This window comes from Rhagoletis zephyria, unplaced genomic scaffold, assembly GCF_001687245.7.
Source record: "Rhagoletis zephyria isolate East Lansing unplaced genomic scaffold, Rhagoletis_zephyria_1.1 Rzeph_scaffold_13686, whole genome shotgun sequence".
Taxonomy (NCBI): Eukaryota; Metazoa; Arthropoda; class Insecta; order Diptera; family Tephritidae; genus Rhagoletis; species Rhagoletis zephyria.
The window spans coordinates 1-13,166 of NW_016170757.1; the positions used below are offsets into that span (position 1 = coordinate 1).

The following is a 13,166-nucleotide window of genomic DNA, read 5'->3' on the forward strand; positions in this document are numbered from 1 at the left end:
TCTATGGCTCACAGAATGGTTATGGTTATCATGTCACATCAGCTCTTGGTGGCGTCAGCGGCGGTGGTGGCGGCAATGGCAGCGACGGGGATAGCTATCAAGTGACGCCATTAGCGCACTCCACCATTGCGGGACGCAGCGAGTGTAAGTACCTTAGTGTAAGCTTTTCCATGTGCAATCCACCGACCACCAACCGTCCCCTTCCCTCTTCCCCAACTCACTCACTCACTCACTCATTTGGCGTGCGCGTAAAGACAATGCTCTCGAGGATTATGTGCGCATTCATTCTTATTTGTGCCGATGCGTTGGACATTTCTGTGTGCGTGCTCTTCGGCGGTTGCAGCGGGTCTACGCAATCTCATTTTGGACTGGGTTAAGCTGGCAGCTAGCGCGCGCTATGAAATGTCCGGTTAGTCACGCAAGTTGGACGTAGTGCAGGATGCTCATAAATGCAAGCTGCTACGTCAGTCAAACTTCGATTCACAGCAAAATGGATGCTAAATTGAAATTGCTTTGTAAAATGCTGGTACTTGAAGGCTCGCGCAACCAGACGCTTAACTAGCAAACTCAGCCTCTTTTTAAGTACTATCAACATGTGTAAGGGTATGTGTGTGTAGATATGTCATGTAGACCTCAATGGCCGTCAAATATTTGCTAATTTTGATATTTCGCTCAACGACTGACTACTGGGTGGGAACGATAAAGCTTTATTTCTTTAGAAATGCAATCAACGTAGAAGCTTAATTTCAAGCTTAATGGGAATGCGTATTCTGTATGGTAGTGTCACCAACAAAAGTGGCGAGTGCACTAAATTCAATTATGTTTTATTAACACATAAAGGCTTCGAATAGTTGTCTACTTCGGCATGAATGTCGCGACGGCTCTGCTACAAAGCTTCACTAGGTTGGTTTCGATCCCCGGTTTACTCAGAGAACTAACGACTGACTGGTAGACGATCTCAAAAAAATCCCGATTCTTATTGGGAACTCGTTCAGCCATTTCCAGTGGTCTATCAAAACGGTAGGGGTAAAATATTAGTGTGAAAATAAGAGATTTTATCGAAATTCTGTAGAAACGCCTAGCCAATTTGCAAACCCGTGTTGTAACTAAAATAAATCCAGCTACTACCCGGTGGCCTTGAGGTGTTGAAAGATTTTAGTGCCCATTCATGTTGTTCATCCTTCCATGGCATACTTGCAATATTAATTTTAACCTCCACAATGAGGTAAAATCAACCCTTTGTCTTCTATTGAACTTTCTGGAGACTGAAGCACCAACAGATTGACCTCTGTTTCTCATAAATATATTGAATATTATTAGTATGTTCACTCCTCGTCTTCTAATAATATGCGTCATATGTTTGTATGGCGCTGAAACTCCCTTAGAGAGCTTGGCCGAGTCTAATAAAGCACGCTGGAGCTTTTGTGTCCAGACAGCTTGACCGTTGTATTTCAAATCACCGTACCACATACATTTTTCCATGTCGTTTTAGAGCTCAAATATTTCTTAGTTCAATCCTCTATAGTAGTCGCCATTGCCAAAGCGTAAAACCCCGTAAATTTTTCGCAGCATCTTTCTCCAAGGTTGGCCTCATCAGATGTTGGCATTGTCCACGAAACTGCACATATATATCAGTACGGGCATAACGAGAGACTTTTAAAGTCGCACGATAAGCACTCTTCCTGCATAAAACATATTTCTTCATCAATTTGTCCTTTCCCATTCTGACATAGCTACAATGATATGTCATCTTACACAGCCGTATTAGTTTAGACTACGTGGCATTTGGGTAACATTTATATTTTCCTGCTATAGAAGATGCTTTGAAATTACTATATTTGTTAATATTATGTGTCCCGATTTTTCCCTCGCTTACAACTATTAGCTAAAATTTGGTGTATGGCGCATACCTGGTCTACGAATTTTTCAGGTGGGCTTTCACCTTTTATACTCGATTATACCTTAAGGACTTAGGCTGATCCTACTATAGGAGGCACCTGTGGCGGGGTCACCTTTTTTGGGGATTTGTACTCAAACTCCGGTCGGAAGAAGAGTTTATCATGCACATTACCAGTTCTTAGTCGCCGTACTTGAATATCTAGCCTTGCAGGCTATCATCTCCAGCAGTTTTATTGTTTTTCAGCAGCGAAATGTTGATTGACAGGTGGTGAGACGTCGACTTCCTCATCGGCTGGGCACTAGGGTTTATCGTCTCCTCTGGTTTCAGTGCTGTAATTGCAATATATTCTATTACGATTTCCCCAAGCAACTGGATCATGCGGACTTCGAGTCAAACCGCCAGGATGGGCACACTTAATTAGAATAAAATCATTTTACCATAGGCACTCCTTACGAAACAGATTCTACCTTTTCCGAGCAAAAAGCTATGCTACGAAGATTTAAAAGCATATAGTATTATCCTCATATTTTATTTCACAGACCCACAAGAACAATTTCCTGGCAGAATCAGAATACGAAGTCAGAATTAAAAAATTAGCCTATTTTTTAGTCTTATTGTATGGTTTTTGAAGTTTATAAAAATCGATTTAATTTTGGAATCGTACTTCAGGTTATACAAGTATATAGTAGATTAATTTTCTCTGGCTGACACGCTGGCTACGATGGCCGCCAAATGAATACTAAATATTGTCGATCTCAGCACGAAATATGCAATTAACGGGACGATTTGATTTGACTAAGTGGCAGCGCCACGACGGGATAGGTGTTTGACAATGGACACAAAATATCGTGAAAACACTTAATGGAAATATGTTTCCTGGAGCGGTAATAGCAAGTAGTCTGCATAATATTATAATAAAAACGATATGAGTTTAGTGTTCAGCAGATAGTATCTACTCCAAAGAGCTCCCTGGCGGTTTTAGTGCAATACGATTCGGCGCGTTTAAAATTTAACCCATCGGGATCAATCCAGCTGAGAAAAAAGCACTTGGATGATTCCACCTTGCCGATCAACTAACAAATAAGGTAAGGGAGGTAGCAGACGATGGGGTCGGAGACGATGTTTACCTGAGGCTTATAAGGTCCCCTGTCAGCGATGAGAGTTGGCTCTTTTTGGGCTTAAGAAGCTCCTTTTACCGCCTGGGGTCCACCACCGGCATGAAGGACTTTCCAACTTCCATGTCAGAGGTTTCGCCGGAAGCTCGCTGATTCAACAAGAAGCCCATGCGTAAAAAAGTATATAGGCTGCGTTTTCGGTAAGAACGGGTTTTAATCGCGCAACATCGCTTTGACAGTAAAATGCTTTTATTTGGTATACTGTGGTTTCAGTTAGCTACTTAACAAATGTACGTAGATATGTTATTGTTAGCGAAACCACAGCCTAAATCAGCGTATTTTGGAAGTATTCCGGGTGAAGTAAGAGACACGCCAGACATTTTTTATTTGGTCAGTTTCAAGCGCGCCGATAACGATTTTAAGGCGCTGATTGTTGTTTGGATGGCAGAGGACCACCTTTTTGTTCGAACTTAGTAAAATGTTTGTTAATATTCCGATTTAAGAACAATTGTAGAATCACTATTTAGTGCATACGAATTTGCGGCACTTTCAGTTTTATACACAGTACTACAGCAATATTCGAACTCCTCAAACTTTGTTCTTTCGTGCAGCTATTCATCGAAAAACTTTTTATGAACCATTTTCATTTGCAACTCATTTGGCTAGGCAATTAACATTACAATCACTTAAAGAACAATACTGTAAGGCTTCAAACTAATTTTCTGCATGTAACTACTTCACCAAACTCACCCCCTTACCCACTTTTCTCTCACCCTCTCACCCTCTGGCACCAACACCCAGCATATTCTGCTAAGCAGTGGAGCTTAAAAAGCCAACATTCGCATGACTTGGGCAAAACCATACGCTCAGTAGCCATAACGCTCAGGTGGTGGGAGAAAGGCGAAAGAAAACTATTATTAAACATTACTACAATAAATGAATGTAATCAAAAATTACAATGCAATACACGCTCAACTATTGCAGGCGATTGGAGAACACTACTCTAAACGAGAGAACAAGAGAACGAGAAGGAGAGAGAAAACGAAAATGACAAAAGTCGCAACTGAACATAATTTCCACTTAATTATTTGTTTAAAACTTTTTTGACAATTTTGTCGATCGCTGCCAAAAAGTAGCGAGCAGCTCTCAGTGAACCAGAATGGAATGGGGAACACAAAAAAAAAAAAAGTTGCCAAAAAACACTAGTTGTAATACAAGTAGTTAAATCAAGTGTATGAAAAATAAGAAGAAGAATGAAAGCGCTGGCAACTAACTGTTCGTTGAAGAACAAAAACAAATTCTCATAAAAGGAAATATGAATTGTAAAACACGCGGCGGCAATTGTTGCCAAGCGGCGGATGTGAGGGGTCGTGGAGTGCCGCTGGCATGACGCTGGTCTATTAGCACGGCGAAATTACATGTCTAACAAAAAAAAAAAAACCAACCAAAACAGTTTTAGTACATTTCAAGCGCTGCATAATCAGCGAGGAGGTAGTAGTTAGTTAGTAAAAAATGAAAGGAAAGGTGAATGCGCAACAACAACAACATTAAAATAGGAAATAAAAACCAACTCTTAACTAAAACCATCGAAACAAGCTGTATGCATTATTCAATAAAACAAAACTGAGTTAAATAAAAAGTAAACTTTGTTTGTTGCTAAGGTCGCCTGCAGGTTTGGACAAATGGAGTTAAGAGCCAGAAGGAGTTCAAACTGTAGAAGAGAAAGTGTTAAAGTGTGTGTTACAAGTCTAAGATCAGCTCAATATATAAGTTATATCAGTTCCCGAAAGGACTGCTTGATTGGTGCTGTAAGTACTGAAGCGATTTAGGCGACCCCCATAGAATATGCCGCTCCTTTCTCTTCTTTGCCAACTGAGTTTGATAACCCGCAGCCCTTGAAAGATGCATATTAAGAGAAAAGCACCAACACCAACCAAATTCGATGGAAAATTTACTCACAGAAGGGTAAGCCGCAACCTGCAATATTCTGGACACCCGTGGAGGATTCATTTCGCACCTCCTTCTAGTTTTATTATTGACCAGAAATTAACCATAAAACATGAAACAGTGTCTCAATGGTTTACGATGTAATATAGCGTCCTTCCCTTTAAATTATGATATAGATTCGTGGCGGTTAATGGCGGTCAATCGGCGCGTAGATCAGATACTGTCTATATACCTCGCTTTTCTTTAGGCCAGCAGATGGATGAGATGGATCAACGCGTCTTTTTACCCACTCTATTTCGCACGTCCGTTCCCCCTTAAGGTTCTCTTTTACGTACCGAGCCGCCAGTCGACACACTTTTATCAATGCTGTTCCAGGTCCGTGTGTTCACTGGTCGAATTTTTCTTTCAGAGTCTAGCACATACCTTTTTTTGTGAGAGTGTTGTTGTTTTGGTTGCACTTAATGATCACGAGCCCGGGAATGAGCAGTTGAAATTGTGGCCAACCAAGCATTCGCGTTACTCTGGTCCTGAAGCGGACCGGATGGCACAGCCCCCACACTGCCTCCAAGTGGCTGATTATGGATGTGTTAAACATTCCTGAACGCTTCAGGAGTTACTCAGTAATTGACCTCAGACATTAGTCACAGCTTGGCAGTCAGAAATGATGGCGAAGTTGAAGAAAAAAGGAAAATCATACTTTTCACCTTCCATATATGTGACAATTGGTGAACTTGTCTTACTCCTTCATCGAACTGGGATCCATGCGTATGCTGAATTTTTGATTATTTCCCAACAAATGTTCATTACATGGATTATAATTATTAACCTACGGAGCTTCTAGAGAATTTTTAACCAACAGGCCAGTACGGTGTATGTAATAATCGGTTTCATCGCGACCCCTTGAGTTGACCAATCGTCAGAAATATTCAACAAGCACAGAAGACCGCAGAGTCCTTGTCGGTAGACGCTTTGCGAATGAAGTTCCAAATACTCCTTTTGGCCAGGGTTATAGCTAGACTGCTAAAATTAGAGGCGTGAAGCGTAAATATCCATCCGGTTTTCGAAAAATCTCAAATTAAAGCCCACCCTAGGCGCCTTACCCATATCTAGCTTTAACGTACTATTTCTTCTATTACTTTTTAGGCAAATGCCCGCCATTGTTTCTGTGTACTTATTTCTACATTTGGTCATTCATTCAAGTTGTTGTTGGGGCACTTGCAATGTATCGCAGTAACAATAACTTTTCCACTTGGCAAGCAGTTCTACAACGATTTTTGTACAATTTTTTCGGACCGGTTTTTTTTTTTTTTTTTGCATTGCCCAACTAACAACTCTTCAGCGTGCGCTTGTTTTGTGTATATATTTGTATTTGTTTTTTTTTTTTTGCAAATTTGCGGTTGTCACAAGTAGTTGTCATTTAGTTATTTTTTGTGTTTGTTGTTGTTGATTTGCACTTGGTCGCATTTGGCGCTTTGGCTTACTACAATATTTCCATTGCTGTTGGTGTTTGTTGTTGTGTCCACAGTTACTTGAAATTTATAAGTGCGCATAATTAAAAGGAGAAAATGCTCAAGTTTCTATTGTGTACATTTCCGCTTCCGTTTTGATTACTTTTCCATTTACCGTTACTTTTACCATTGCGCGCTTTTTCGCCATCGCCACCCTTATTCAGGAGTCATTGTCGCCGGCTGTGGCGTATTTGGAATAGGGAATGGTGTAGTCCAGTTGGCCTTTAGCTTTGTGCGAACGAGTCTATGAATATATATTTTTGCTTATGGCATTGTGTGTACCGACTTCTTGTTCCCCAGTAATCTCTCCTCTATTCACTTTTATTTGCTGAGCCAGGATAGTGAGGCGTTGTTGGGTCAAGCACAGTGTGCCGGTTTGAAAATCGCAGAAATGATTGAATTTTTTTAATAGTGATATGAAGCAATATATTGGCGCTTACACATATGTTAGTATTTGGCCGAGCTTTTCCTCCCATTGAAAGCGCGCACTGCTTACCACTACACCACAGTGGCCGGCGTATTTAAAGCTTACATTAAAAATCAACTCTGAGTTAAACTTCTCAGGTTCTTATTACAAGTAAATGCGTTTGCAGTTGTACTTCTTGAATTTATGGGTTTGGATACTGCAATAAACGCACCTTATTATTTTAGAAAAAATCGTAGTAGATCGTGGATAAAGCGGTAGTAAATTTCCATCATTTCTAACCCTGACCGCCATTTTAACCTTTTCGTGCCTATTGAGAATCCCCACCGCCGTATGATTTTTTTTTTTTGATGGCTTTTATAAATAAAAGCCAGCCATAACTGTTATCTAAGACATATAATAATAAAAATCAAAAATAACTGTTATCTACAGATTATTTATATAAAAATCACAAATAATTATTATTTTGAATTTGTAAAATAAAAAGCAAAAATATAAATGTTATTTTTTTTTAATTTTGCATAAAACTTACAAATAAAAATTTATTTTCAATTTTTCGGTGAAAAAAAATAAATCAATTAGTATGTATCACCTAGTTGTAGAACATCTTCTTCATAGTGAATTTTTCATTGACAGTTTTCATTAATAACTCTGGCCACCTCCTTCTTGCTAGTTCCCCAGGTACAAGTGTTCGGAACAAAAACGAGAGGGATGGACATCGAGTGTTGCTTGGCTAACTTGCCGCTCTTTCTTTCCTGGTAGCACAATTGTTAGTATCCCACAGGCTTCACAGAACTTCTGCCTGAAATATACTTACTAGCATAGTGTGCCATCCGAAGGGACCGACTAACACCAAGCTCCTCAGAATATATCCATGTCCCTACACCGCAGTCCATCTTGGACACATCAGTGTAGATATAGATGGTTTCCTTATCGGCAGCTTAGTCCCTTCTCCATTCGCGTGTGGATGGAAAGCACATAGGTACATTCAAGCTAAAATCGAGGCTTGAGGTTGTAAGGCTTAAGATTGTGCTATGCCTGAAGATCTTCGTTTTCCACAGCCCAGACTCCCTCGAGTCATACCACTGAGTACATCGCGGTTTCCTTTAGGCATACATCAATGGGCAACATATTGAGGACTACATTCATTGCTGCTGACTGAGCGGAAGAATTTCAGTGCCCTAGTTATCTCCGATCTCCCATGCCGGCGGTTAGCAGTGTGCGCCACCATTCCGCAGGGTCTGAGTTCCTGTGCAGTTTCCAACCAACGTCAAAAAATAAAACATAAAATGTGGATGATCAATTTGGTTTAGATATTTTTATACAACTACAACCACGTGCACAAATTGTTTGATATAAATTTTAATTTTAAGCCTAACAGTGTATTCCACTTTTATTTTACTGCGCCCAAAACACTATGCAGACTTTCGCTTTAATTCTATCCAATGCGCGAAAGCTGGCCACTCTCTCCAAGCGTTCAACTGGGCTTCTAACCACAGCACTTGAGCAAAACAGCGAATACTAACTTCCTAGAATATTTAAATTTAGTTTGCTTTGTGCAAGCTCACAACTACAAGCTCAACTACTCAATGGCCAATACGAATGCATTTGTTGGCTTGTGTGTAGTTAGTGTGCTCCTCCTGCGGGACCCTTATCACAATCGCCGCCAACCGAATTTCCATATTTCCTTTGAGCAGCTTTTTTAGAAAAATATGTGTATATATTTACAACAACAACAACAACAACAAGTAAGCGAAAAACATCTTGATCTATAAACACATTTTCCTTCTTCCGCACGCGCGTCCGTCCGCCAACCCGTTTCCGCATGGACTTGTCTGCGATGGCCAATGCGCAACCTTTAAATATTTGTAGGACCAGCATTTGGCTTAAATTTATATGGTAGCAACAACAATGGTAAACAAAACAAGAAGAGCAGCAGTAATGGCGTAAATGGCAACAGCAACAACAGCAACAATAACTCGAAGGGCAACAGCGGCAACAGCGGCAAACAGCTGAGCAAACCCACCGCAATGGCTGTTAGTCACGTACCGGCGTTTGTAAGCAGTAGCGGTGGTGGCATCAACAATATTTACACTAGCAACAACAATAATGGTGGCATTAATAGCGCCAATGACAGCGGTGACCACAACGCAAAATGTGATGCTGCTACAAAATTAGCACCAACAACAGCAAAATCGGCGGAGAAAACAACAGCAACAGCAACACCTATGCAAACAGGATGTGGCGTTGGCCCGGCGAGCATGTCAACAGCGTTCATGTCAATGACAGTAGCGGCAAATGTCCGCGAAACCGCAAAACCACCAACAGTTTCAGGTAAATTTAATTTGCGCCCCAACGCCAGCTTGGCGGGGGTGGTGGGGCTGTGGCTGTGGCAGCGTCCGCGGCGTAGGCGATGGCAACTTATGCAATGCGCTTCGTGTAGTTAGCATACATATGTAGATAGCACCACGCGCGCCATGGCGGTTACACATTTCTGTGGCGTCTAGGCATTTCTTTAATTTGATTTTGTTTTTTTCTCGTGGTTCTTGTTGTTGCCGCCACGCCGCCTGCAGACACACCTAAACTTCACTGCTACTGTTGTTGTTGAGCACTTGGAACGCACCGTCGCCTATCTAATGCACTGCACGCTGCTTTTTTTCCAATCGAGCACCAACTTTTGCACGAGAGTTTATTAAGCTTTTTTCTTCTTCTTCTTCTTCCTGTTCATCTGTGCACCAAGACTTTTTGTATGTTATTTTTTAGCCAATTTTCGTATATACATTAGACTGCATCACCAAAAAAAGTTGTGGATTTTCCGCCGGGATTACAAAATCTAGCATATTTAAAGACGTCCACCAAAATATTTCGGAAAATTATTAAGATTTGCGTGACCTGAAAAATCGGCATAAAAATATTTAAAAATCTTTTTAACGGAATCGTAATAATGAGATTTTTGATGCCGTTTTTTATCTCTTTTCTAAGATCGATTTAAGAAAAACTTGAATAACTGGGCCAAAACTATTCTGATTCAGACTTTTGAGGTCTCAGTAGAAAGGCATTTTCTCACTCTTTTTATTTCTTTGCAAAAAAAAAATCATTCGTGTCTAATTTTTTTTTTCAAATGCAAACATATCTTAATTAAACTTGGAATGACGCTCGTTCATCCTACCTTTCTCCTTCATTCTTTGAATACATTTATTAGCATGAAATAAAAAGGTTGAGAAAATACGTTTCCAATGATACCTCGCAATGAAATAACTGAACCAAGTTTGGTAGAAATCTATAAAGTGGTTACCGAGATACACCTTGTAGACATAAAGTGGGCGGTGCCACGCCCAATTCCTAAAAGTCTATAGCGGTCTTATTTATTGTTTGTTAGGAGATTGTTGTAACTAGTCTAGTAGAGTAATTAGTCCTTGAAATAATTAGTTATTAAAATATCGGAGTTTTCGTATGTCTGAAATTTGCCGTTATACGGGAAGTGGGTGTAATTTTAGTTCGATTTGAATAGTTTTCAACAAATTTCTTTCTTGTGCTAAGATTATTGAGTGCACCGAGTTTGGTAGAAATTGATGAATCGGTTATCGAGATGCACATTTGTGATTATAAGGGGGCGGCGCCACGCCCATTATCCAAAAGTTTATAATAATAATAATTAAATGCTGAGCGGTTATTGTAATTATCGATTTTGAGTCAATTAGCTTTAGTAGTTACTGATTTATCGCAGTTTTCGTGTTTCTGTAAATTACCGTTATATGCGAGGTGGGCGTGGTTATTGCCCGATTTCAAAGATTTTCAACAGATTTCTTAGCTAGGCCCTAGGCAAGGCTCGTACCGAGTTTGGTACGGATTGGTGAAGCGGCTTCTAAGATACAACATTTCATCATAAGTGGGCGTGGTCATGCCCATTTTCCAAAAATTTCTTAATAATACTATTTTTTACCAAAATTCCGCTTCACATACTAATTTTCAATAATTTTGGATCCAATATTTACTGATACATCGCAGTTTTTGCATTTTTCGAAAACACCGTTATATGGGAAGTGGGCGTGGTTACAGTCCGATTTCGCCCATTTTCAATACCAACCTACTCTAGATAAAGGGCAACCTACATACCGAATTTCGTTGAGATATCTTAATTTTTACTCGAGTTATCGTGCACACGGACGGACGGACAGACAGACACGGCTTAGTCGACTTCTCTTTTCATTCTGAGCATTTATGTATACATTTGTCTCTATCTATCTATCTCGATTCGTTTTGGCTGTTACAAACAACCGTTATGTGAACAAAATTAATATACCCTTGTGCACAAGTGCGCTCGGGTATAAAAACATCACGCCGATATTTTCGTGTAAGGCAACTTTTAAATGATGTACATAATTTTAACTCGCACTTTATTTTCTAGCATTTTCTATCTCACCTTAAAGGAATAATTGCACCACCTTCTTCTATGTAACTACCACACACTTTCATTTAAATCACTTTAAATTTGCACCAACCGCAACCACTGCCGATTTTCGCTCACCAATCTTTGCCTTTACTCCCATTGCCAACCAAGCTAACATTCACTTCAGAATATAATTAACTTTACTTTCGTTTTTTTTTTTCTCTTTTCCTCATCTCTTCTCTGCGCACCGTGCACCGCTTTCAGGGTCTTCTGGCATGCACTATCCATCAGCCGAGAATAATTACTCCACCAACTCGAACAGCATCTGCAGCAGTCTAGCCAGCGCGCAAGATACGCTGTGGCGTGTGAAAATGGCTGCCTCACAGCAACACTCCTCGGCGGCGGCGGCGGTGGCGGCGGCTTCTGGCCAAATCTACATTGAACAACCGCCCGGCTCGGTGACGTATGGCACTTGTCTGGATCCGCTGACGCAATGCGTCGTTGACTATGTCGGATATCCGGTGCCACCGCCACCGCACATAACGCAAGCATCCGGCACAGCGGCGGCGGCGTCTTCATCAACGACGCTGGCAACGTCTACGCCTGGCAATTGCGGTAGCCCACACGATTTTTCAAATATCAGCAGCCACAGTATGGGTGCGCCAGCCAGCAACAATTTGAGCGTTGTCAGCCAAGCCGTCATTGGGGAAAGTAGCCGGCGACAAGAGTACGCGGATGAGCTGCAACAGTTGCAAGAACAGTACGACCAACAGCAGCAGCATCAGCTACAGCGGCAGTCACCGCCACAGCCGCCACAACGTTTTGGCACACTGAAAAAATCGCGACAGCAGCAACAGCGGATGGAACAGCAGCTAGGTAAGTGTGGATAGAAGAGTGGAGGCGGGTCTGTATATATTTGTGTGCCTGGGTGAACAGACAGATTGCTCTGAAGTTTTGTGGGAAAATGTGAAGCCGATATCGCAGAAGCTGCAGTGGCAGCTAATTGCAAAGATATTAATGCAATTGCAATCGGCTATGGGACTGTGGGAAGAAGTACTTTGCGTATACGCGTGGGCTGACGTAGTGCAAGTGGGTGCCGTGTGGATGCGCATATGGTAGTCGAAGTTCAAGTTTACTCTTTCTGCTGATTCGTGAAATTTTTAATTGAAATTTTGTATGTGCGCGTGGTTAATTTTACAAGCGGCAACGAAGCAGAAATCGCTGTGCCACAAGAATTATTGGCCGACTGTTGAAATGAGATGTGAAAGAAGGAATTTGCCGACTGACTCAGGGATTAAATTGCTAGTTTTTGAAAAGGCTAAGCTCATATCTCAACATTAGAGGCATTTTAAATTCACTTGAGGAAAGAATATAAAACTTGAAGTTTAAGAAGAGATAAAGTTAATGATTCCTCCCAATGACGATTTGTTCTTCTGTTTAAATAATATTGATGAGGGCCGACGTCAGTACTCAATCAAATCTCTATAAGATTGCAGCAGAAAAAACTCATTGTCTTTAACTACTTTTCCCTTCATCAAATTAAAGTACAACAGTTGAATTTAAAAGAAAGCATATAAAATACAGTGTGACAGCTATGGAAATATCTTACTTGGTGCAATAATAAATTCGCTTAAAACCAGAAAATATTTTTTTAAGAACCTAAAAGCAATTTCTTAATCTACGGAGATTTCTACGTAAGTTAATAATTTCAGAGGATGAATTTATCAATTAACAAGTAAAAAAGTCTAAGTTTTATATTTCAAACATCTTCGATAAATTTATGTAGTTATATGTGGGCGGTAACACGCCCATTTTCCAAAATTCCATAATAAATTTTGTATAAACTAGCGTCCTTAAATAGCGAAGTGTCAAGCATTTCTGA

General features: G+C 40.5%; 1 protein-coding gene across 1 annotated transcript; it reads left to right on the forward strand.

The window, feature by feature from the left end:
- Positions 1–64: 64 nt before the first annotated feature.
- Positions 65–12,160, forward strand: LOC108378258 (uncharacterized; the record flags this gene model as incomplete). The annotated part of the gene is made up of 2 exons (XM_017634545.1): positions 65–144; positions 11,549–12,160. A coding segment is annotated over exon 2 (601 nt), but the record flags the coding sequence as incomplete, so codon positions are not given.
- Between the last annotated feature and the right edge of the window lie 1,006 nt (positions 12,161–13,166).